The sequence below is a fragment of the Podarcis raffonei genome, chromosome 6 (assembly GCF_027172205.1).
Source record: "Podarcis raffonei isolate rPodRaf1 chromosome 6, rPodRaf1.pri, whole genome shotgun sequence".
NCBI classification, from domain to species: domain Eukaryota; kingdom Metazoa; phylum Chordata; class Lepidosauria; order Squamata; family Lacertidae; genus Podarcis; species Podarcis raffonei.
The window spans coordinates 89,858,707-89,886,050 of NC_070607.1; the positions used below are offsets into that span (position 1 = coordinate 89,858,707).

The 27,344-nt window shown below is 46.5% G+C and overlaps 1 protein-coding gene across 1 annotated transcript in view; it reads right to left on the reverse strand.

Annotated features, from left to right (window-relative positions):
• The window catches only part of CABLES2 (Cdk5 and Abl enzyme substrate 2), a 51,109-nt gene extending 24,868 nt beyond the window's left edge, over positions 1 to 26,241 (reverse strand). The window contains exon 1 of the mRNA XM_053394451.1: positions 25,421 to 26,241. Within this exon, the coding sequence (XP_053250426.1) occupies positions 25,421 to 26,217 (797 nt within the window). The 5' untranslated portion in view covers positions 26,218 to 26,241. The remainder of the gene's footprint in view (positions 1 to 25,420) is intronic.
• Between the last annotated feature and the right edge of the window lie 1,103 nt (positions 26,242 to 27,344).

Sequence of the window (27,344 nt, forward strand, 5' to 3'; positions counted from 1 at the left end):
GCAACTCGTGGGAACTTGATCCCTTTGCTATGCAACAAGGGCAGGCAGTGAGCTCATTCAGAGATCAGAATTGCACACAGCTGCCCATCAAACCCCTCCAGGCATATGGAGAAAAAGATACAGATTGGCTCCCCCAGGGGACGCTTTTTAGCTCGCTTTGACTACAGGGAGAATGGACTGCTGCTGTACTCACAGCCCACACAGCCCCCAGTGCGTGCATCTGGCTAAAATTAGGTTCCAATGCTCTTTGAAAAGTACACAAAGCACAAGTTTCAAGCACTACCTGCAATAAAAAGCAGCTACACACAGCTACTGATACGATTCTTTAGTACAGCCTGTATTTAACTTGGAAGAATGCAAAGCACCAGGTGTCCAACTTTATATATAGGGATATGCCAAGACCAACACTTCAGAAGCGGATAAAGGAATTCCACAGGACTCCTGCAATATGAAATGCAACCCCTCTACCATTGTCTGTCAGGCTTTAATGTTACTGAATAAAGGGCTGCCAAAAGCAGTCATATCTAGGGACAAGTCAAAGAAATAATTAGGAATCTGGCATGGGCAAGAATGAGGCAAATAGGACAATAGATAACGCCAATGATCTAGCAAAAGTTGGTCCTACAAGGAAATTTTACAAGCTAGAATGGGAATCTAGGGATTAGCCGATCAGGCAGGTGTAAAGAATGCGTTTAGGAAAAGACCCCTCCCCCCCCCATTGTTTTTCTGTTATATTTATACTTATAGTTTCTGTTGTTACTGAATGTTATATTTTTATTCCTTGTTGAAAGCCATGTGGAGTACTTTGCAACAGGGCAGCTGTGATATTCTGATCCAGCTCACCTACAGCACTTGGGATTTCATGCCACAGAAGTGAATCCTAAATAGCGAGAGCTATCCAGCGTTCCAGTTCTGAATATGCATCCTTGTTAATCCCTTGCTTCGCCCCCACAAAAGCTAACTGGCCAGCTCTTTTGTAATCCAAGTTGAAAGTCATTAGGGAGATGGATCTAGCTGTCAAAGTTTCATTGGCTGCATAAACTGGCATAAGAAAATGGAGTATCTCTCACCACTGGACAAAAGCATCTCCACGGAAGGTGCTAGTGAGGTTGCCTCCCTCGCTCTTTTTTGCAAGTAACTCTGAACAAACTAGCTAAGAAAGCCTGAGATTGGCTTTATTTCAACTGAAAGTATCTGTTTATCTTCCCAAATAGGCTGGTATTTTCCAGTCTGTTGGTTTAAAGAGGATATCCCCCTCCCTAATGAAATCTTCCCCGAAAGCTAGATTAGATGGGCATTTAAGATATGACCTTGTGTTTTTAGAATATTTCACAAGGTTTCGTTAAGTTTTACATCTGTTTCAGGATATTTATCCTTGGGGAGCAGTCTATAGTAATTACGTGGTGTAGGGAGGGATATTTATACAAAAAGGGGGCCAGCCCGCAACCAAAGCCCCTCCTCCAAACAATCACAGTGACCTACAACTACTGCAAATAAAGCAAAACATCCTCGTCCCACTTTCTTTCTCACTAGATTTCATTGAAGTAAAACCATGTGAAAGAGTGAATCACCATCATCGTTTCATTAATGAATGAAATTTCAGCATCTCTACACGTCCTCCTTTGATTACGCTAATAATTCCTATTTCTATTTGTGTTGTGTTCTAAGGCTGGTTGGCACCACCATGATGCAAGATTCGAGAAACCCGGTGCCTTGTTAGCATGTGAAACCTGAGACTTCCTCCAAATGAGGCACACACAGCAGATCAGATAACCTTTCTGACTTCCGCGCCACCATCTGCAGCACTGGTTAAGTCCCAGGTATTTGGATATTCAGATTCAACTTGCATTCATAAACCTAGCAAAACTAGGGGTTATTGTGCGGTCTACCTGCTCCCCCAAATATCTTATTACAAAAAGGGATTTACCAAGATACATGCAGCATGGATACCACAGACTGCTAACAACCTGGTTTGTTTAGGGTTTTCTTTTTAAAGAGAGAACCCCCCCCCTTGCAAACTATGGGTCTGAGTTTAGTCAACTAAATTCAGCAAACAGAACCCTGGATGTGGCGAATCACGCAAAATTCACACAACAAAATATACTGGCAACCAATGAGCCTGGTATGTGACAAATCACTATGTCAGAGTTCAAAAGTGTTTGCAAATGGGATCACAGTGAGCAAAATCTGGAAAGTCGCAGAAACCTAAAATTCAACAGAAGCCATTGAGAAATTTGAGGATTCCCCACTAAGAGTTGCCAGCCAAGTCACCTGACAGAAGCCCATCCATGGCAAATCAATTCCAACGTACACTACTAGAATCACAAGGTCTACTCTGTGTACCAGTTTTCCGCCCTCGGGCTTCCACCCACGCTGCTGGCACTCCTTAAGAGTGCACATCTGAAAACAGAATGTGCGTGGAGCTTGTGTGTTTTATTGACTGTCACAGAATAGAAATTGAAGGTGTGACCCTCGGTCATCAGTCCAGAATATTAGTCTTCAGCCATTTAAGACTAGGGTGCGAAAATGGAATAGGATTCGACATCATGTAAATATATATTTATAAAGTTGGATGCTGCCACTGCAGTGGCAGTGGCTGTGCTCCAAGTGGTGAAGCCCAGTGGCTCAAAAGAGTAGTTTGTTTGCTTTTCAAATGATGGTTGTGAGGAACTCTGGACTCCCTAGATCAGTACTGGTGAAACTGTCCTTAAGAAGATATTGTGGCCTTGAACATGCAAGAGTAGGGTTAGTGCTGGAATGCAATGCCTTTCCAGCCATTGCATTTTATACAAGCCACCCTGGGGAGAGCATTCCACAAATGGGGAGCTACTGCAGAAAAGGCCTGTTCACGTGTTCCCACCCTCCGGACCTCTTGCAGAGGGGGCACAAGAAGAAAGGCCTCAGATGATGATCGCAGGGCCCAGGTCGGTTCATATGGGGAGAGGCAGTCCTTGAAGTATTGCAGTCCTGGGCCCACAAATAATAAAACAACATGTCTGGGTAGGCTTGCCTCAACGAAAATGTTGTTAGCAGGTGTCAAAACCACACAACAAAGGTTCCTATCTGGTATAAAGACATTATTATTATTATTATTATTAATAATAATAATAATACCCCGCCTATCTGGCTGGGTTTCCCCAGCCACTCTAGGCGGCTTCCAACCGAATATTAAAAACAATACAGCATCAGACATTAAAAACTTCCCTAAACAGGGCTGCCTTCGTTGTCTTTTAAAAGTAAAATAGTTGTATATTTCATTGACATCTGATGGGAGGGCGTTCCACAGGGCGGGCGCTACTACTGAGAAGGCCCTCTGCCAGGTTCCCTGTAACCTCACTTCTTGCAGTGAGGGAACCACCAGAAGGCCCTTGAGACTGGACCTCAGTGTCCAGGCTGGATGATGGGGATGGACACGCTCCTTCAGGTATACCGGACTGAGGCCGTTTAGGGCTTTAAAGGTCAGCACCAACACTTTGAATTGTGCTCGGAAACGTACCGGGAGCCAATGAAGATCTTTCAGGACTGGTGTTATATGGTCTCGGTTTCAAAGCACAGCTGCTGCAGCACCAAGAGATTTCGACAGTGGAACAGACGCCCTTGGGCGGTGGTGAAGTCTCCTTCCTTGGAGGTTTTTAAGCAGAGGCTGGATGGCCACCTGTCATGGATGCTTCAGCTGAGATTCCAGAATTGCAGGGGGTGGACTAGATGACCCTTGTGGTCCCTCCCAACTCTACAATTCTGTGATTAAGTAAGAATTAATATATATTACAAACACACACGGCTCCTCAGAAGTGAAATCCTGTAAACCTAAGAGATGCCTGTTGCAAAAAATCCCCATTTGTGACAGGGCCGTCAAAATCTGGTATATTGTTACAGCAATAATATGGCCTATCTATATAGTCTTTTACAAGCAGATGCCAGAAGGCTGAGGCAGGAAGATGAAGCATGGATTTCAAGTAGTATCTATATATTAATTAAATACCAGGCGACGGTGCCAATATACCATGGTTATGGCTCTGCAGTTCTGGGAAGTGAAGCATTAAAAATCAACGGGGATTTTTATTTGAAGACATGGAAAGCCCTATCTGTAATGAAGCTTTCGCTCATCAAGTTTAATGGCATATTGTACATTAGATATAGATGTCAGGTTTCATGAAGAATTAAGACTTTAGTAAGAGATGGCTACAGGGAGGAACTGGGCCACAGGCTCTGATAATCAAAGACAACAGCCCACATCATCTTCATCTGTTCTTGAACTTTTGGTTATATTTATGGGACTGTTAAGAAGGAGGTTACAGAATGAACACAGTTCCAGATTTAAGCACAGCAAAAAGGGCCAGAATGTATTAATGAATGCCAGCAGTCAAAGGAATAGTTAAATAAACTCTGCAACATGCCTGAAGTGTTGAAGCTCACAAAATAAAACACCTTTAAAATATGTTGTTAAAATACAAACTTTTAGAAGTAGATGATAACCTTTAACGTTGCAGGTTGAAATGACCCACATTTAACTGTGTAGGGTAATTTTTGAATATTATCCTATACTAGATACACAGGGATTCCCAAACATCTGAGTTCCTTGAGCCCTTGATGATATTACAAAGTTGTCACCAACCCCAACCCAAATCCCTAGAAATGCAAATAAAATAGAGTCAAGAAATGCAAATATATAATCAACATGTATTAATCACGAATCACCATCACTAGGAACCATAAAATGTAAAAGAAGAAGAAGAAGAAGAAGAAGAAGGAGGAGGAGGGAAGGAAGGAAAACAAGTGAAAACAACAATACCATACTTTTTATCACCTCTAATAAGATGCAGGGGACGACAGAGGACAAGATGGTTGGACAGTGTTCTTGAAGCTACGAACATGAGTTTGACCAAACTGCGGGAGGCATTGGAAGACAGGAGTGCTTGCCCTGCTCTGGTCCATGGGGTCACGAAGAGTCAGACACAACTAAACGACTAAACTACAACAATAAGATGCATGGGACTGATGGGCATGTGAATATTGGGCTAAAGGTTTGTGCGTCTGAGTCCTAAGTCAACATGTACTTCAGGATACAGCCTGTTTCTCTGCTGAAGAGCACTAACAAGGCTGAATCCAGCTTTGTTGCCTTTATATTCCCTAGGTCTTTATTCATCCCACTGGCATGTGGTTGGCCACTGTGGGAACAGGATGCTAGACTACACAGGCCTTGCGTATGACCCAGCAAACCTCCTCTAATCTTCTAAAAGTACGCCTGTATTCTGAACATTTTAACCAGGAGATTAAAACTGGCCGAGTCTGTCCCTGCCAGGGTTATGAGAACCCTGTGGATAGGTTGCAATAAAAATAGTTGGGTGGAGACATAAGGACAATGCCACACTGGAGGTCACAGAAGGACTTCGACTTCATAGACTGGAACAGGCAGTTCTTTCCCAGGGACATAATCCCCTTTGTGATGTCATCCCCTCCTCTCCACTCTAAAATTAAGCCTTATCCTGTAGGAATCTTTACCACCACCTATTTGACTTGTTCTTGCTCTCTGCTGGAGGCAGGCAACAACAATAGCAGTTGTGGGTTGACGACACCCATGCGGAAACTGGAGCACCTAGGACCTTGCTGTAGCCAACCCAAAGAAGGAAGACAGGTATTTGCCTTGTCCCGAGTCAGACCATGGACCTATCCAGCTCAGTCATTGCCAGTGCTGCACATGGAGATGCCGGGGGATCGAACCTGGAACTTTCTGTGTGCAACATAGATGCTCTGCCCCTGAGCTATGGAATTATGTCGTGCAATCATCTTGCACTGCCTGCAGTTCACCGCTGTGTTTTAAATTAACGAAAAATACACATTTAGTTTAGTAGCCAAGGCATAACTAATCTGCACCGAGCAGGAAGGAGAATACACTTCTGCTCAAATATGTGTTAAGTGCTTGGCAGGATCAGGCCTTCATCTAGCTAGTCCAGTATTTTTTGCAAGAATCCCAGCAATCAGAAGGTACTCTTAGATGGTCCATCATCAACACATTCCTGTTATGAACATCTTACAGATGAAACATGCGACAATCAAGTCTCACAGAAACATATCTGCAAGATCTTTTAAAAGCAAAAGGCAAAATAATATCCTCCTCCCTGTAACATGATCTTGACTAGTTTGAACCAACCATCGCCAAAGAGCCTTTAAAATTGCTGCTTTGGATCTCATATGCTTTAGACGGCAGCAGATGCACGTAGCCTCCCTTCTCAAAAACTTCCTTGATAGCTGAGTCATTGTACCAATGTCACCACCCAATTAAACACAGGTTATTTTTATCTCTGTTCCGCCTTATTACAGATTACTGGCAGATCTCCTCCTTACACCTAAACTATGTGTGATTGTAGAGCCATGATTTAGGGCTGGACATCCTGGCTGCGAGCCAGAGAACTGTCGAGGATCGTGGAAAGGGGCTCAAACCGTCCCAGTGGGATGCGGAATTTCTCTTTCTGAACAGCTGGCCCCCAAATCATAGTACTTAGCATTTGTGTTGTGTTTTACAGCGTGCAAAGAGCTTCACATACTACAATCTTACTGAAAAGGTTTTGCAAATGCCACCCTGTGAGTTAGGCTAGGATTATTGTACCCATATTGGCATATAAAAAAAAAATCCCTCACCCCCATATATCTGCAACTGATCACTGTGCTCTGCAGGAGACGGCCTCCCTCAGATTTCATCACATCAGGAGGTCCACTCCCAGTGCTGCAGGAATCAGGCCTTTGGTGGCAATACCCACCCTTTTGAACCCCTTCCTGTTACATATTTGGCAGGGAGTATTAGAAACTCAGATATATAAGCTAGGTTCCAAATGGCTCCTGAAACCAAGGTTACCATTGCCAGAACGGAATGTCTAGTTGCCCCCTTTTTTCTTTTCTTTTCTTTTTTTTGGCAAAATGGCTCTAAAGTCTTATTTTTCAAATGTTGGGATTGACTGTGATGGATTATCTGTTAAACATCTGGCTAGTTCAGATGACAACCTTAAGCTGGGCTAAGAACTTTGAGAACTTAGAAAAGAAAAAGTCACTTGACCCAGGGACAGCCCACATATATTCCAACCTTTTCCCCCCTTAATGGTGACATGGACCATTCATGACACAAGAATATTCTTCACAACTGTGGCAACTAGACATTCCATTTTGGCGTTTGCCTGGTGCCTTCATTATATATCTTTGGGTGCCAGGCAAACACATTTCTCTATACCCAGGCCTTTGGCTGATTAACATTATATGAGCTTTCAAATATTTATTGGAAGAGGGTTATTGGTTTGTTTTTGTTTTATTATGTATTTTGTGTTCTCATTTTGTATTTTTCTGCTGTGAATTGCCCTGTGATCTTCAGATGAAAGGTGGTATACAAACATAATGATTAATAATAATAATAATAGTAATAACAGAATAAACATCTAGGGAAAGATCATAGGGAAAGATCGGTATAAGGCAGCGTCCTTTGTTACACTTCATCAGCTCTAACTAGGCTACAACTGATGCCTATGATTTATTATTATTATTATTGAAAAACTCAATTCCTGAATTGTTACAGAGTAAGAAAGGCGGAAACCTCATAAATCAACACCTCCAAAATTATGGGACCTGGGAAGTGGCAAAACATAGGCTCCTTTTCATTTGCATTTTGCTCTGAGCAAATATTGCAGTTGTGTCTCTTTCAGAGTTCTTTACAAATCATGACAGCTTAAAAGCACTTCATCCTATTTCACATGGCAGGAAGCGGAGATATTTGGCATTTTGAGAAGAAGTGGGCTGTGAAAACCCCCAGAAAGTGCTTAAAAAAATATCCATCTCTGAGAAATAAAAGCACATTCACGGCCATCCGTTACAAGCTTCCCACTCATTTGAGAGAAGGAAGGTGGGTATTTGTGGCCCTCAGACATCACACAGATGACTTATAAAGCACAATCATTTTATCTCCAAGAGGTCACTCAAGTTCCAATTGCGGTGATCCTGGAAGCGAGTACTGAAGACTGATTTTTCAACATGTGGTATACTGCTGGCTAAGTGACCAAACCAAGCATCACAATAATTTAGAGTGGCAGCAGCTGCTGTTGTATGTAGGGAGCTGCCTTCTAAAGATTTCAGACTACTGTTCCATTTAGCTCAGTACTGTCTACTTTGAGAGTGGATCTCCAAGAGGAATCTTCTCCAGCGCTGCCTGGAGATGTCAGGGACAGAACCTTTTGCATGCACAGAATGTGCTCTGCCACTGAATTACGGTGCAGACAGCTCTGAAACGGATGCAACTGGCCCCTTTACAGAACTCAAGAAGCAGAGCTTGCTCCTCTGCCAGTTTAAAGTCAAGAAACAGCAACAAAAGGATTTACAGAGTTCAAGGGACAGATACGTATTATGTGTTCAGTTTCTAGCACACACCATTGCAGGAATCTGATCACAAAACCACCAAAATGCACACCAATGACAAAAGCTGAATAATGGATTGGCAGTGGTTACTTTTATACAGTCACACATAGAGAATACTTCTTGCTGGGGCAGTTTCGCTCATATGCAGATTGAATCATATCAAATCAAATGAGGTTTCCTTAATCAGGCGACAGCCCCAACAATACCCAGTTATAAGAAGAGTCATCCCACACAGGCTTAATCCTAGCCGCTGAGAGCTATGATGTTACAGGGACCATAACTACCATCATACCCAAATACTGTTCTTGCTGTCTGGGACTGATAGGAACAGTATTAGAAACTCAGGTATATAAGCTAGGTGCCAAATGGTACCTTGAACCTAGGTTGTGGTTGCCAAAATGGAATGTCTATTCACCATGGAGTTGGACTAAATGACCATTGGGGTTCCCTTCCAATGCCAGAATTCTATGATCTCAACTACATTGCTTGATCTGTAAAGGTAAAGGTACCCCTGACCATTAGGTCCAGTCACGGATGAGTCTGGGGTTGTGTGCGCATCTCACTCTATAGGCCGAGGGAGCCGGCGTTTGTCCGCAGACAGCTTCTGGGTCATGTGGCCAGCATGGCTAAGCCGCTTCTGGCGAATCAGAGCAGCGCACGGAAATGCCGTTTACCTTCCCGCCTATTTATCTCCTTGCACTTTGACGTGCTTTCAAACTGCAAGCTTGGCAGGAGCTGGGACCGAACAATGGGAGCTCACCCCATTGCGGGGATTCAAACCGCTGACCTTCTGATCGGCAAGTCCTAGGCTCTGTGGTTTAACCCACAGCACCACCCGCGTCCCTTGCTTGATCTGTAGCATGCTCTAAATTCACTGGTCCCAGTATGCAAGATGGAGAGACATACATAGTGGAAATGAAATTAATGAAGGACCAAGGCAGAGGTTTTTAAACTGTGGTCGCCAACCTGGCGCCCAGAAATCTCCATGTAGTTGCAATTGGACATGCACCAGTAGCAAAACGCACCTGGCTAATTTCGAACACTGGATGGGAGCTGGAGATCAACAACATCTGGAAGCCCAAAGCTTGCCCATTCTACTGGGCCTCTCGGGGCAAAAGTCAACCCCCTGAATTATGCCTGGATGTTACACAATTTATGAAGGATTATCCGGCCATTTCTATTTTGGTAGTTTTGGTAGCACGGTTGTGACTCACTGCAGGAAACAAAAGTCCCTTTTCCTTCTCACACGCCCAGCAGGGAAGAGATCCTATTTCCACAGCACAATGCAACAGCCTCTGGAATTGTGCAGCAATCAGCCATTTCGCAGGTAACCGAACTCACATTTCTAGCCCGGAGGCATCTGCTGTCATCTCCACTATCAAGCATGTTACAACTCCCAGTCCTGTCCCTGTTGGGTAGCAGAACTGCACTGAGCAACACTTTAAGCAGCGAGCAACCTGACAGCCAACACAAAATCAGAGCACTAAGCTGGGGGCACTGCTTGCAGCATCCCCAATAAAGCTTGCCGTTGCTGTTACAGCTTTTTATTGTCGCCCCCGCCAGCATGAACCTCTCTTCTTCTTCACCTACAATGGAAAGCCACCTCTCCCCTCCTTCAAACACAACTTTTCTATGATGCTCTTGCAAAAAAAGCAAGCGACACAAAAGACTTGAAGCGCAGCAAAGTCTAACTCTGTGCCACTGCATTCATTTGTTCACAACAACCCCATGTTGCTCTTTCACCCAGTCCTCATTCTCTTTCCAGTCTTGCTTTTAGACTACAAGCTCTTTAACACAGGGACTCTCTCATTTGTGCAGAAGCAGTAAAGCGCAATATTTCGAGAACTGAACTCACCGTCTGTGTTAGAAACTGGGATAGAAAACCTAAGAGCCAAATGGCTTCTGGGACATAGGTTGTGGGCGCCAAAACAGAATGTCTAGTCGCCACTTTGGGTGGGTGGGTGGGGGAGGTCGGCAACACTTTTATTTATCACTTTTGTAAGCATGAATTTATACACAATTCACATAAGTGGCACATTGTTAATATTACAATTTTATCAGAAATTGTTAATACGTGTTTCATTTGGTGTTGACAATAAAAATATTGGTATCATACTTCAGTTTCAAAACACTCCTCTCTTTATTGTTAAACTCCTTAACATCTCGTCTATCCTTAACATATAGTTTGAGGCTTCACATGCATTTCAGCAATCCTTGAGTGTCAGCCAAGCGCAAAAAATGGCACCCAGACTTCTTGAGGGGGTTGCAAATGGAGAGCCTTCAGGTGCAAAATGCACCTGGAACCCTGCTAATTTCAAACCCTGCTCACCATCTTTTCACCTGCCTCTATGAAGCAGATTTCATTTCGCCAACCCATCCTTGAGTATCCTAGAAGGTAAGCGGTAGAAAGCTTTTTGCAGCGACTGAACAGCCAAGGGTCAGAAACCCTTTGCAATTCTGCTGCAATTCATCCCCTGAACTACTAGTAGATGGGGATCGGCCTTCCCCCCACCAACAGCTCAATTTCTATTCTGAAGGAACGGAGTGTCCTGGTCTTCGGAGCCAGGGTCCCCAAACCAGTCAAGGCCTTTCAAACATCCTAAATGGCAGTGTCTTTCTAGCAGGAAGCTGAAATCTAGAGCCATTTACATCTGCTGCGGCTGATCTATTTGCTTACCCAGATGCGTCTCTCTCCCTCCACCCCCTTCAAGGCCGCATTGGGACTTCAGAAGAACATAATCAAAAGCTGCGTAGTCAGGCAGATGTCTTTGCCTTCCTCAGATTTCTCCGAGCTTTCATAACCTGTCAAGTTTTCAAAGCCCTTCAGCTATCTTGGATGCCACTGAGAGAATCTGGCCTCTCCCCCCCCCCCGGACCAGTTGCAGAAATTCATTTTAAATCTAGCCCTGCCGCAATGTGCTCCCCCCCTCCACACCTTTCCCTTTGAGAAAACCAAGGGACCAAAAGCAGGAGCAGAAAGCAGAGGGATCAAAACCCTAATAATAATAATAATAATAATAATAATAATAATAATAATAATAATAATAAAAATAATAAAAATAAAATAAAATAAAAATTTATTTATACCCCGCCCATCTGGCTGGGCTTCCCCAGCCACTCTGGACGGCTTCCAAAAGAATATTAAAATACTATAATACATCAAACATGAAAAGCTTCCCGAAACAGGGCTGCCTTCAGATGTCTTCCAAAAGGAAGCTAATTTTAAAAAGGAGTGGCGAGAGGAGAAGAAAAGGTAGAGCACGCCGGGGGTTCTTTTATTTGGCAATCGTAGCAAGCGTGCTGCCTATGGGAAGGTATGCAGCGACAAACCCACTGTTCTCATTTCTTGCCAGGAGGGCTTAAGGCAGGTGACATTTTTCTCCTTATTATTAAAGCTTTTTCCTGGTACAACAAGATAAAAGGAACTAATCCAAATACAGTCTTACCTCTGGTTGCAAACGTGATGCGTGCGGGAGGCACGTTCGCAACCCACAGCGTTCATAGCCTGAAGCGCTGCGTCTGCGTACGCGCATGACGCGATTCAGTGCTTCTGCACATGACGCCATTTTGCGCTTCTGCACATGCGCCAAAACCTGGAAGTAACGGTACTTCCAGGTTCGGCGTGGTCTGCAACCCGAAAACGCACAACCCACAGCGTTCGTAACCCAAGGTATGACTGTAAAAACAAAAATAGATCTGGGGGGGGGGGGGGAGAGAGAAAATGCAGAGTCCGCTCTCAAAGGTAGCTCTGGTCTCACACAGGAAGTGAGGGACCCTCCCAGAGTCCCATCTCTCACCTGGGAGATTGGCATTTCCCGATTAGCGTGGAAAACTGTGTCAGGGAAGCCTGCATAGACGCCATAAGCTTCAAGTTTCAAGCACATGGCTTCTGCCAAAGGAGTCTGGGAACTGTGGTTTCCCCCCAGAGCTGCAATTCCCAGTGTCCTTAACAAACTACAGTTCCCATGGAAGAAGCAATGCACATTAAATGTATGGTGTGCACAAAGTCCACATATACAAGCCTTAGATTATCAATGCATTCTGCAAGGTGCGACCTGGGCAGTGCGACCTGCAAGGTGCGACCTGGGCAATGCGACCTGCAAGGTGCGACCTGAGGAGAAGGAAAGCGTGGGGGGGGGGGAGCTGTCCTTTACAGTGAGCCAAAATGAAGTGGAAATATAAACCGTGAGTTAACCTGGACTTTTTAGTAAGGTACTATAAGCCGAAACCTTTTTTTTTTTTTTGTTGTTGTTGTTGTTTAAAAGCAGTTCTTGTGGTGTTTAGTGTCACTGGCTTTTGCCGTAATAAAACTTGAAACTTTAAAAGCAGTTTTCTTTAGGGAGCCTGTACTGGTAAATGCAGCCAATGACAAGAACCAGGCAAAGGCACACCTTCAAAGGTTCTAAACGTGCAGTGCTGAGGAATGGTTCCCTGATCATAAACCCTGAATTGTCCACCCCAAGCCCTGCCTTATTTCTTCCCCCAAACATCAAGCGAAGGGGGGGGGGGTGGCTTAGAGAAACCAAGAGGGGTGAGCTTTAAGTGCACAATGTATTCCAAGCCCCAGCAGCCTTTAAATTTTACAGTGGGCTCCTGATTTAAGTGGTACCAATGGAAGGGGTGGCAGGGTAAATTAAACCCACGCTAGAAGAGTAATAATCAATAAACGGCAGGCACAAACACACGCTGCAAGCACACACACACACACACACGACTTAAAATTGGAGAGGAGCCCTGGGGATCATCTAGTCCAACCCCAGCAATGCAGAAATATTTAACTGTCCCATACAGGCTCTCAAGGACAATGGAGGGGGAAAAACACATAAGCACCCTGGCCAACAAATTAAATGTAAGGCAAACCCTCTCAGTCACCCAGACCAGCCATGCAGTTGGACAGGCAAGGGCAATAGAGGGGAAAACATACAAGCCTCCTAGCCAAAAATTAAAAGCACCAGGAGTGGGGGGAAATAGAAGGTTAAATGTAGGTTTTTACACGGAAAAGAGGACACAGCAAGGCCAACCTGGATGCCTGGGTTTTTCAAAGCAGTAAAGCAATGAGTGCACGCAAGCCTCTTAAAGTTAAAAGGCATGCAAGGAACCAGACCCCCCCCCGACTCCAAACCTCATGGCTCTTCTCTGTGATGACTCTCCTAGCTGATGACTTGCGATGGGACGACGATGAGGAATGAGGCCAGGGAGAGGCTGGCACTGCAGCAAAAGGCTGCTGAACACGCCCCCTCCACGGCACCTGGTTGGGTGGCCATCGGGGGGGCGTGAGCGCCAGCCAGGTGAGCTGGAGGCAGGGGGCAACGCCCCCTGCCGGGCGGTGCTCGGGCTCCCGCCCACAACCACTCCCCTCTCTTTCAGGGAGGAGAGTCTGTGTGCACAAAGTCCACATATACAAGCCTTAGATTATCAATGCATTCTGCAAGGTGCGACCTGGGCAGTGGCTCTTTTGAACTTTGTGGAATCATAAGAGTTGGAAGGGACCATGAGGATCATCTAGCATTCTAGCCCAACCTCCTGCAATGCAGGAAACTTTCGCCCAACGTGGTGGGGCTCGAACACTTTTGGTTTCTGTTTAGATCCACACAGCTCACTTGCTTGCTCCCCTAACTCAAAACCCCACCTTTCACCCTCCCAGCAGCATCCCAAGTCTCCCTGCACACTTCCAGTAGCATCCCATGCAAGGAATAAGTGAGAATGGCTAAGTGAAAACCCTGAGGGCTTTGAAAAGACCCAGCGTTTGGCATTCACTTTGCCTCTCCTATGAAACCTTTTTCTTCCGAGGTATATTGACAGCATAACTGCATATGGATAACCAGAAAGGGGCCTGTGCAGAGGTGATCACAAAACAGGAAAATGCACAAGGCTTTCAGATTGATGACTAGGCCAAACAGAGTTGAATATGTATTACCTATATATTAATTGATGGCAGAAAGTGAGGAGGAATTAAAGAACCTTTTAATGAGGGTGAAAGAGGAGAGCACAAAGTATGGTCTGAAGCTCAACATCCAAAAAACGAAGATCATGGCCACTGGTCCCATCACCTCCTGGCAAACAGAAAAGGAAGAAGTGGAGGCAGTGAGAGATTTTACTTTCTTGGGTTCCATGATCACTGCAGATGGTGACAGCAGCCACGAAATTAAAAGACGCCTGCTTCTTGGGAGAAGGGCAATGACATGCCTAGACAGCATCTTGAGAAGTAGAGACGTCACCTTGCCAACAAAGGTCCGTATAGTTAAAGCCATGGTTTTCCCAGTAGTGATGTATGGAAGTGAGAGCTGGACCATAAAGAAGGCTGATTGCTGAAGAATTGATGCTTTTGAATTATGGTGCTGGAGGAGACTCTTGAGAGTCCCATGGACTGCAAGAAGATCAAACGCATCCATTCTTAAGGAAATCAGCCCTGAGTGCTCACTGGAAGGACAGATCGTGAAGCTCAGGCTCCAGTACTTTGGCCACCTCATGAGAAGAGAAGACTCCCTGGAGAAGACACTGATGCTGGGAAAGATGGAGGGCACAAGGAGAAGGGGGCGACAGAGGACGAGATGGTTGGATAGTGTTTTTGAGGTTACCAGCATGAGTTTGACCAAACTGCAGGAGGTAGTGGAGGACAGAGGTGCCTGGCGTGCTCTGGTCCATGGGGTCAAGAAGAGTCGGACACGACTAAACGACTAAACAACAACATATATTACCTATTATGTCCAGTGGAAGGCGAGAGGTGGTATGGGGTGCCGGATTTTGGAGTCGCACAGAGCACTGCTGAAATTTGGGGCACCAAGGCCCACTAATGGAGTAACAAAGCAGCATATAAGTCCCTGCCCCACTGAGCTTACAATGTAAAGTAAACGTAAAGGGACCCCTGACCATTAGGTCCAGTCGTGACCGACTCTGGGGTTGCGACACTCATCTCGCTTTATTGGCCGAGAAAGCCGGCATACAGCTTCCGGGTCATGTGGCCAGCATGACTAAGCCGCTTCTGGCAAAACCAGAGCAGCGCACGGAAACACCGTTTACCTTCCCGCTGGAGCGGTACCTATTTATCTACTTGCACTTTTGACATGCTTTCGAACTGCTAGGTTGGCAGGAGCAGGGACCGAGCAACGGGAGCTCAACCCTTCGCGGGGATTCGAACCGCCAACCTTCTGATCGGCAAGTCCTAGGCTCTGTGGTTTAACTGACAGCGCCACCCGCGTCCCCGAGCTTACAAGCTAGATATGTACTAAGAGTTTTCTTGCACACATCCCCATGTTTTAGCATTTAGAACAGATGCTTGGTCCTAGTTACAACCTGCCCCTTTTCTCTTCCTTTGCTTTGTAGTTTGGCTTTTTCTAACTAGATAAAGGCACCCCATCTCTCAAAAAGGCTAAAAATACTACTATTATCTTTTTCACTCGCTGCTGCGATTGTGCTCCAAGAAAACTCCTGCCAAGTAGATGCTGAAGCCAACTGATCTGCCCTCCTTCGGAAGAACGGCTTTTAGATTCTGTTTCAAAAGTGCAATTCCTAATTATGGCTTTTGCTGTACCCTTTCCTAATTGTGTAACTGATTCTCTTGAAATGTCAACATGCCATTTGAGTTCCGAATATTTGCTCTCAAAAGACATCCAAAAAAGAAGAAGAGAGAGTCAAACACCACATACTAAATAAAGCTACCCTGACCTCTTATGTAAGAACAGCCTGAGTCAATATCGTGTCAGCCCTACAAGTCATTAATTTTGAAGCCTGCAGGGACAAGGTTTTAATGCTCTTTTCTTTATTTGATGCTGAGCAGCTATTCTCCAGCTCCTCTCTCCACCCCCCCTAAAGGGGTTCAGATATAAATGATGTGAAGTTTCCCACACTGGATCTTGCTTGCACTTCCAGGGATACACATCAGCACCACAAAGCCAACAAAGTTCACCTGCCCCAAGGACCTTTCAGTCTAAACTTAGCTGGCTTGCCCCAGAAGGGCAAGGCCACCTCCAAGCCTCAGCTGGAGAGCAGGCTCTTTTGCAATTGCAAAAACTTTGCTGTCAGCTGCTCATTAATGAGGCACAAATTGACCTCCACCACACTTCAATCCCCCTGGATCACACAGATGGAATTATGGTCTGCTGCACCATGGAATTCAGGGACAGGGTCGACAACAAGGTTTCCAAGACCCAATCACAGCACAGGCAGTGGGGTTGGGCAGGCGCTCTTCCACGTTCCTCATGTACTTCCTGTGCCCATGTTCCTTCCTGTGATATTTACTGTGCATGGGAGAGGAGGTCTCGTAGCCTTCCCTGGGACAGGGCTGTGGCTCAGTGGTACAGAATCTGCTTTCCACACCAAAGGTCCCAGGTTCAATCCTTGGCATTGCCAGGTAGGGATGGGCTGCTTTCCTGAAACCCTGGGCAGCTGCTGGCAGTCAGAGTAGGCTATACTGAGCTAGGTGGGCTGACTTGATATAAAGGCAGCTTCATATGATTCTCTGTCTTCCCTATCACCAGAAAGGGATGATATTACGGGATGTTTACCTAGCAATGCCACTTTGCTCCTTCCACTGCTTCCAGAGGATGGAGAAACTGTAAGGAAAGCAAGCCAATGAGAGAGGCCACCTGCTCCCCTGATTAATGTTTCTGGAAGAAATCTCAGCTGAGAGTTGTTGTTGTTTAGTCGTTCACTCGTGTCCGACTCTTCGTGACCCCCTGGACCAGAGCACGCCAGGCACTCCTGTCTTCCACTGCCTCCCGCAGTTTGGTCAAACTCATGCTGGTAGCTTCGAGAACACTATCCAACCATCTCGTCCTCTGTCGTCCCCTTCTCCTTGTGCCCTTCATCTTCCCCAACATCAGGGTCTTTTCCAGGGAGTCTTCTCTTCTCATGAGGTGGCCAAAGTACTAGAGCCTCAGCTTCAGGATCTGTCCTTCCAGTGAGCACTCAGGGCTGATTTCCTTCAGAATGGATAGGTTTGATCTTCTTGCAGTCCATGGGACTCTCAAGAGTCTCCTCCAGCACCATAATTCAAAAGCATCAATTCTTCGGTGATCAGCCTTCTTTATGGTCCAGCTCTCACTTCCATACATCACTACTGGGAAAACCAGAGCTTTAACTATACGGACCTTTGTTGGCAAGATGCTGTCTAGGTTTAGTTTGGTTTATTACAAATCACCAGCTAGCTCATACTATGAATTTTATTTTTACAGCCTTTATACCCTGTCCTTTAGCCAAGAAAGGGCTTGCAAAAAATCGGTCCCAAACTGGTCCCTTCCCTAGTGGCTAAAACCCACCAGCTACTACTACAATGGCCGTGTTCTATCCTACCCGGTGACAGGCTGCCTAGGGCTAACATGGAGGACACTGGGTAGCTGTAATACAGCATATCATTAATGAAAGCAAACGGATCGGTCAGGAACGAGACTCAGTGGTGGAGTCTGTGCTTTGCGCATGCAGGTTCAATCTGCAGCTAGGAGGATAAGGTTATGGAGAAAGGATTCTCTTAAGAGTCGCTGCCCATTGATGCACAGACAACCCAAAACTAAACAGAGGAACAGTCTGATCCTGGTGTAGGACAGTTCTCTCTGTTCTGAGCCTTTAAGGGCTGCATCTGGTTGTTTAAGCAACGCCAGGGAAGCACAACCCACAATACAGACAGGAGGCACACCTGCTGCCTTTACCTGACAAGCTTCCAGCCTTGCATTTTCTGCCAGTTACGTGCATCTGGCAAACTGGAAGGAGATCTGGCAAGAAAGAGAAGCTTGTTCAAAGGGTCACAGCAAGGACATTGCGCAGCAACCATGCTGTGACAGCTCCTTTTGAATGTGGCTTGGCACAAGAAGAGGCTGAATTATGATTTATATGATGCAGACAGAGCCTGGATGCTGCTGCAGCCTGTATATTTTAGGACGTGGTTGTTCTAGATCTGCAAGAGGGGTCACCAAAGCACCTGGCTTGCTTATACGGGCTGAGCCAAAGGGTTGCTCTCCAGAAATTCTGGGCTCATTCTTAGACACGGAGGACTGATGCAACGTCAGTCACAACGGGAAGCCTGGAACTTTAATCCTGTTTATGCCAGTGTTGAAAGGGAATCACAACCAGCGTTAGAAACTCAGATATATAAGCTAGGCGCCAAATGGCTCTTTAAACCAGGGTTACAGTCGCCAAAACAGAATGTGTCATTGCCAATTGGGAGCAAGGGGGCTTGAAAGCCATATTTTTCAATACAACTTTTTGGTTCCTGAAATTTGTGCTGATTGTGCAGATAAAATATAACAGGATGTGTTGTTAGTGTGTGAAAGCAGGCAAGATCCAAGGATCCCTAGGCATGCATCCTGGCCCCTGGGCATCTTCACTTAGTCACAAGTGAACGATAGCCAGGTGCAAAATGCGCCTGGCAAATTTCAAACGCTGATCACAAGAGGACTGCAGGAAGAGGTACGAGAGCAAAAGGCTTTGCGAGGGGGCCAAAGGGGGGGGAAGGGGAGAAGGGTGCACCCTTGCACCAATGAACTAATTGCAATGCCAAAATGTCTAAGGCAACGCCATCACCGTTGCATTTTTAGCACTCAATGCTTAAAAAAAACCCCGCTTTGTGTTCCCTACCCAGGCAGTCCAATATTATGTACAACCTATGCAACAGAACCCTTCCCCAAGTAATGCAAAGAAGGATTCAATGACTAAATAAACAGGGAAAGGAGACTGCGATGGGTGGTTGTTCCTGAAGAAGGAATTACTAATGCCACAACGACAAATAATTCCAATGAGACAAACCAACCAATAGCTGGACCAAGCAAGGGGCAGATAAACAAGCCATGTCACTGTACTAGAACTAACAGGTTTATATAACAGGAGAATGGATTTTGGATGAACACTAGGAGAAACTTCTTAACTGCAAGGGCTGTTCAACCATGGATCCAGGTCGCTAGAGGTGGTGGCTTCACCTGCAGCGCAGGATTTTGAAGCAGAGGCTGGATAGCCTCTGTTGGGGATGCTCAGGATCCAAATTTCCTGCTCTGAGCAAGGGTGTTTGCTAGATGGTGTATGTGCTTCCCCCTCACCCCACAAAGCAACTCTGATTCATTTCAATGTTTTTGCTTGCATCATTTATTCTGCCTGCCATAGAGAAGTGAAGGGAAAGATGCAGGGCATTGGCTACTCCTCCCCAAACCCCAGAAATCTTATTTGGCCATCACTCGGGGCTCTGAGAGAACGATTGCCCACACAGTTCTCAGGCATATCACTGCAGCTGCGAGAAGCCTACGCTTTGCAAAATAATAAAAGGTTGGTATTCAGGAAACTGAATTCCGCTTCCAAGAGCTTGTTTTGTTCCATCTTAGGGCTAACAAGAATTGCAGCACGCGCACACACAACTGTGCAGTTGTGCCAGCTCAGAGAAGAAGGTGCCATCTATGGATAGAAGAACATCAGAAGAGGGCTGCTGTGACAGGACAAACAAATATCTGCTCCAGAATCCTGTTCTCACAGTGGCTCACCAGAAGCCCATGGGACGATTGCAAGCAAGACTTGAGTGCAACTGAGCTCTCCCCACTTGAAAATCCCACAAGTGCACACTGCCTCCAACTGTGGAAGACCAGTATCAATGTGCTGCGAACCCTGCCACACTGTTAGCCTAGGGCGCGTCCTTTTAGGGGGTGCAACTTAATTGTTCCAAATTTCTTCAGTGAGGGGTTTTATAAATATGCTTTGGGGTGTGAGAAATTCAAATCTGCTATTATTTTTGTGATTGGACAACTTTTGGCTCGCTAAGTTTTTGTTTGATGGAGAAGCACATGGCATGCTTTTGGAAAACCAAAGCATTTTAATTCTACCTTCTGAAAATGTCAGGTAATGCTAAATAATAACAATAACAATAAAAAAGCAATAATCGTAACATACACTATAACTGCCAGTACTCGGCAATCATTTTTAATTATTTCTATGCAATTTCACACACATTTCACTTACCAAGCAAAACTAAATTACATTAATTTAACAAAAATATCCTTTGAATTCCCAAGTCATGCTACAACCTTTTACCACCCCTCATTTTTGGAAGCTGAAAGTTGAAAAATCCAATATGCTCTCCATGTTAGCCCAAACCCAGCTTCTTTGGAGCCATTTTCTTACACCCTGGCTCAGAAAACACATAGTAGGGAACAGAATCTCAACCGATGGTATGTAGGAAGCTCCCTTGTACCAAGCCACACCATTGACCCACCTAGGTCAGTACTGTCGGCTCTGACTGGCAACAGCTTTCCAGGGGTTCAGAGTGGAGTCTTTTTCCAGCCCTTTCTGGAGATGTTGGTGATTGGACCCGGGATCTTTTGCACACAAAGAATGTGCTGCACCACCGAGTTATGACCTTTCTCACTTGCCTCGTGCCCAGGCTCCGCATTCTGGACAGCGTGGAAGCACAACTGGTTACAGAGTTCCTAATGGTAGACAGAGATTTTATGTGCACAGAACCCTTTGCTACAGTCCACCCAAAGCTTGGAGGTCAGGGGGGCATGACCTGAAGCTGAACACAGACCCAGGGAAGGGGAGCATGGCTGTGATGCCACCCCTCTCCAGGCATTGATTGAACATGCAGGCTGGATTGTGGGAAGAGAGATAGGAGCACAGGATCCAACCCATCGCCAATAGTTTTGCATTCCAAGATGTTAAATGGAACAGACCCCCACACATGCACAACACATTCCCTACTAACTGAGCCACAGCTCTCTCAATTATTGCACATCTATACAGTAGTACTAAATTATCTCATGTCTGTACTAAAGTCAGATGCACTGGCATGTAATGATCCTTGCTTAAAAATAAAAAAAAATCAACCGAGGGGCTAGAGGAGAGGTTAGTCAGCAACATCAGTTTTGCAAGCAGAACAGGAATAATTATGCTTTTGGTAAACACGAGCTCTGGGATGCCACAGGCTCAGGCTGGAAATTTCTGAACCTGACAGCCTGACTTTCATTAAAAGCAGCAATTCTTAATTCTTCCCTGCAAAACACTTGGCGTTCCTCTTCTCCGGAGGCTCACCCTCAAAGCTCGACAGCGCACAACAAGCCTATTATAACCGAAGAGCCAGGGCAAACAAACAAAGACAGGGCAGTGAAGCAACACAAACATACAAGGGAAATAGTTTTTGTCTGGGCAGGGTAATTTACAGGCCGGATCAAGGAATTTACAGGCCTACCGGGAACGCATTGTGCCCAGGTTAGAAGAGCACAATAAGAGAACTTTGCTCTGCTCTCCCAGGGCTGCCATTTGGTGGATTAAACTACACATAACAACCCCTTCTCCCAACCCTAACTGGTCAGCCGATGAGTAAAATGTGTAAGTTCTTAATGTGCTAAAAGCAGTTGACAGTGAACCTAGAGAAAAACATACTCATGACAAAAGTGAGGGTCTTTAGAAGACTCGAATGCAGGTACTCTCAGAAACTTGGTGGAAGGCCATCTATGTTCTCCTTGAAGGTCTCTTGACTCCATCGACTTCATCCTACATGGCCAATGGTCACCGACGACAGGAAGTCCACAACAACTGGGAGACAGACCATCCCCACCCGAGTTATGGAGCACCATACCAGACCACACTCCGCAAGCGTGTGGACTTAAGCTCCTGAACACTGGGTAATCAAAACGCCACTATTCTGACCAGCTCGACGCATTTCCTTCCTGCTTCCTCCTGGACCCTGCATACGGGTCACAGACACAATCTCCAGGTACTCTAGGAGAGTCAATGTTATGCAAATTAAATGTGGCATGCAGCACCCTAGACAAGAGTTTCAGTGATGGCCAACACCTGAATGAGAGTTGCATTCACGCGTCACTGTGAAGCACGAGGACCGGAATCTAAGGGTCCCATTGTTATCAGATGACACCACAATACGCATATTCTTATTTATGTTCTTGATTCTATGGAATGTTTGGTAGTGTGCAGGCCATGACAAAATAATAATAGTTAGCTTTTTAATAAGCCCCTCTTGCCTTGCCTTCCTATATTGACATGGACAGACTTTGGAGGAAGGGGAAAGCAAATACTGGCTTGAACTTTTCGCATCCCATTTGCATCCTGTGTCCCAAGTCGCTCAGGGCAACTGCATCTCAATAACCCCTTTGGGCCACTCATTCTCCCAGGCCGTTGCCAAAAAGCTTCATGTAGTAATAAACACTAAAAGCAAAAGATTTCTGTTGTAAATGGAACACTCCGACTCTCATGGCCTTTTGCTATTACTCAACATTTATTAATACTGTAATTATTCCTAGTTGTTAGGGGATTTGGTGTGGGGGGGTGTTCTTTGACATTTTCACTTGTTTGCCATGAAAAGTTGAAATGGCTTATATGTGTGTGATGAGAGGCTCCTTAGTTGTGCGAAGCTTGCTGTAAAACAAAACATAACATTTCTTATCGCCTGCTCAGGTTTCTAGCCCCTAAGAGGTAGATATCTGGTTGGAGGGAGCATCCTTTAATCCATCGGACCACTTATGTTAGGATATCACTGCCTTGTATTGTTTTGCTAGCTGATGGATTTATGCCATTCTGTTGCACCCCCTAGTATATATTTTATGGTTTTTAATAGGCTGTTCACTCCTTTCGGGGGGGGGTGCACTTTGGGTCAAAAAAGTGGCATATAATATACTGCAAGAGGATCAGCACCCTATCTTTATTTACTCTCTTAATATGTTTCTTCCTACAGAGATGTTGCTGCTAAATTTATTTACTGTTGTCTAAGAGCGTTCAGCGGCTCCTGCAGGCAGCCATGAACGACTGTCAGTTTGGGAATCACAGAATTGTAGCTTTGTAAGGTATCCCCAGGGACACGAGTGGCACTGTGGGTTAACCCACAGAGCCTAGGACTTGCCGATCAGAAGGTCGGCGGTTCAAATCCCCGCGACGGGGTGAGCTCCCGTTGCTCGGTCCCTGCTCCTGCCAACCTAGCAGTTCGAAAGCACATCAAAGTGCAAGTAGATAAATAGGTACCGCTCCGGCGGGAAGGTAAATGGCGTTTCCATGCGCTGCTCCGGTTCGCCAGAAGCAGCTTAGTCATGCTAGCCACATGACCCAGAAGTTGTACGCCGGCTCCCTCGGCCAATAAAGCGAGATGAGCGCCGCAACCCCAGAGTCGGTCACTACTGGACCTAATGGTCAGGGGTCCCTTTACCTTTAAGGTATCCCCACCCCTGCAATGCCATTTCAGTGTGGCCAGACAACACACAGGGAAAATCTGAGGTGGGAGACGGGTCCAGAAGAAAGTTGGGCTTCTGGAAGGATGGGCTGAGGGAAGACTACTCCCGAATCTTCGAATGGGGCATTATCATAAACTCAACAGAGCTAAAACCACTTGACTCTTCTCTAAGCATGACACAGGGCTTGGGTCACCACTGTGCACCATTCCTTGAACACAAGCACAACCCTACATGCCCTTTGGTAAAATCTGCTTTTCCTCTCAACATACGCACAATAATTTTAAGGACTCTTGAGCAGCTGATTTTGTTTTGAGCAGCAAATTAAATAGCATCCCCAATAGACCAAGCAAAACAAAAGCACAGCTCATGCCACCTTTTGCTAAGTCCCATAAGGTCAACGTAGAACCTGAATTCCACTAGTGGAATTCTCAAGAGCATCCTTAAAAAGCACAGTCGAGTTATGACTCCCAGGAGAAGTTACTTAGACTCTCATAATATGAAAGGGAAAGAAGTAGGGTGTTAATTTGGACTCATCACCAAACCTCTCCGTAGGGCAGTGAGGCCCATAAGCAGAGCGGGAGATATTCCCTAGGGTTTGGGGGAAGCAGAAGCTTAGCTCCCAGCAAAACATTAATTTCCCAGCAAGAAATTAAAAGAAAAGATGGGCTTATGTTAAGACATTAAAATGTTGTAAGACATAGGCATGTAAGTTTATCATGAATCACTTTATTTGTATGCCAAAGTTAAAACCTTTCTCAAGGTGGCATATTAAAACAACATATTTAAAAAAGTCACAAGCATAATAATACTAGTCATAAACATTAAACAAGACATCAGAAAGTAAGCAGCCAAACTGAACATTTCCACATAATTCCTAAGAACCAAAATAATGATAGAATAAAATAACATCAACAATAGCAGCAACCCCATCCCCAGATAAGCCTCATAAACCCTATAGATACCTTTTTAGCATCTAAGATCAAATGCTTTTGTGGGGCACGGAAAGGAAAGAGAAGAATCCACATCAAAAGTAAAGATACCAGGAAGACTCTCTCATCCTTTATACACTTAAGATAAAGAGACTTGTTGGAGCAAGTCTGCAATCCTGCACAGACTTGCTTCAGAGTAAGCACCATTTACAATGCAGCTGTTTGGATGTTTACTCACAAATACACCACACTGAAGCCTGCAATGGAAAAGGGCCCTAGCTCAGTGACAGATCTGTTTTGTCTCTCGTTCAGTCCTTGGAGCCGGGAGGGAAGGGGCTGCGCGTGAACCCTGCATGAAACGCTGGAGAGCTGCTGCCAGCCTGTGTAGACAATATTGGGCTACATGGACTAAAAAAAAGGGGGAAAGTCCGGCCAGGTAAGTTATGGCTGTAGTCTTAGGACGGCTCTTCTTCCATAAAGAAAAAGTCAACCATATAAAAGCAGGTGGGCCTTTTTAACCCCTTCGTGTGCTTTTGTTTATTGCAGCGTTTATAAATGACGCCGCTGGGGCAGCCTTTAGCTAGCTATAAAACAAAACAATAAAAACACACACTGACGGCAGGATCTCCAGCCTGCAAGGGACCGATTATATCTGCCCAGCAATCCAATAAAACGGACAGGTGGGCGTGGGGAACAAGGAAGAAAGGGGCGACTCTGAGTAGGTGTAAGAGGAACCGATTGCCTTCGGAGACAAAACCCGACGTAAAGAGGGAAAGCGTTTGCGCAGCGCATGAAGACTGAAGATAGGACACATGTATATATGTGTATTTAGATCCGGAAACTGGTCAAACGCAGGCACCTGCCCGAACTCCCCCTCCCACCCCGCTTTTTCCAAAAAGGACCCAGGAATCCGAGACACACCTCCCCCCCCCTCGGGGCCCTCCTCACCTTTGCCTCTGCACTTCCAAGGGGAACCCTCCTCCGGCGGCAGCGGCGGCGATGCTCTGGGTGGGGCTCAGCAGCCCCGCGGAGGCGACGCCCGGCTTCGCCAAGACCCCTGCGGCTGCGACGGCCGGGGCGGGCACCACGGGGCAGAGCGGGCTGCCCAGCAGGAGCTGGGGCAGGAGGGCGGCGGCGGCGGCGCCCAGCCCGCGGGAAGGATCCAGCTCGGCAGCGGCGGCGGCGGGCAGCAGCAGCCCCGGCGGGGTGGCGAGCAGGAGCCTCGAGGCGGGCAAAGCATCGTCGTCGGGCCGCTCCCCGGGGGCCGCGGCGGAGGACGAAGGCGGCGGGCGCGGCGGAGGCGGCTGCTGCTGCTGCTGCTGCGGAGACTGCAGCGGCGTCTTGCCCGGGGCCAGGCACGGCGGCCGCCCGTCCAGGGAGATGTTGTTGAGGAAGAAGAGGGCGGCCTGCCGCCGGCGAGAATCCCCGCCGCGCTTCCTCGCCGGCGGAGGCGGCGCGGGCTCCCCGGGCGGCGGAGGAGGAGGCTCCGGGGACTCCCGGTCCGCGGACGAGCCGCACGCAGCCGCAGCCATTCTCTCCGCTCGCTGCTGCTGCTGCTGCCACCAGCGGCCGCCCGGGCAGCCGTCGCGGCCGCCCCAAGCCCGGCCGGGTGGAGCTCTCTCCGCGCTGCCCAGCGAGAGGGCGCTCGCCCAGGCGGCTCGCAAGGCCATTGGCCGCGGCGCGCCGCTATGCAAATACTCGAGGCGGCCCCGCCGACCAGCCCATTGGCTGCCGCGCTTCCCCATTGTCTGCCTGGCGCCGCCCCGTCGCCTCCTTCCGCCCGGCCGCAAAAGCGTTTTTCTTTCTCCCTCGGCGCCGCCTCTTCCTCCCTCTTGCCGAACGGAGCCGGCCGGGTCCTAAAGGGCGCCGGGTTCCGGGACCTGCGTTTATTATTGGGCAGGGCGAGGGGACGAGGCTAGTCCTCATGGAGGATCGTGGGGTTTTTCCTCTTTCTTATCCTTGTTGAATCAGGGGCGGGAGGGGGAAAGCCGGCGGCCCTGCAGATGTCTCGCTGGGTTTGGTTTGGTTTATTGTATTTCTGTCCCGTTTTTAGTGCAAATGAATCCTAAAGCATAGCTGTCAACTTACAGATTGGAAAATAAGGGACCAGCAGCCTCGTAAATAAGGGATCAGCAGCCAAAATAAGGGATTGTAGACAACCGGAAGAAATACAAAGTTAAAAGGGACCAGATAATTTGGGAGAGCAGCGCCGGTTTTTAGCCCTTCGTTTCCAGAGGTTGCTGCTCAAGACACCAGCTGATGAAACACTGCAATTAAATAACTACAAGCAGCAACCACTTTTCACGCAAACCCCCCCCCCCGCAGTTTGGTCAAACTCATGCTGGTAGCTTCCAGAACACTATCCAACCATCTCGTCCCCTGTCGTCCCCTTCTCCTTGTGCCCTTGCAGATGCAGCTTGAATTGTATGAAATAATGAACAAATAATCAATGACACAATTACAATTTAAAATGAAACCATCTATATGACACTGTTAACAAAACAACAACAAAAAATAATCACAGCTAAACGCTATTAACAAAACAGCAGCTGAAAAATAAGCTGAACGTCACCATTACAGCAAAATCCATATTATATGGTTAGCATATCAATATGGTGTTTATAATCTAAAATAATACTAACAGCATTAACAGAAGAGCAGCTAAAAAAACCTTAGCTAAGCACTGTCAAGTTCATACAAACGTTCTCCACGACCCCATGACTTGTGATCATTAAGATACACATAAAATACACACAATGTCCATTGTTAAGCCAGCGCAACCAGCAGCTGTGCTGGCTGTGGTCCTAAGGTAATGCGCCATAGGGGAGACCATGGGGCTCTTACCACCAGTGGAAAGAAGAAGAAGAAGAGT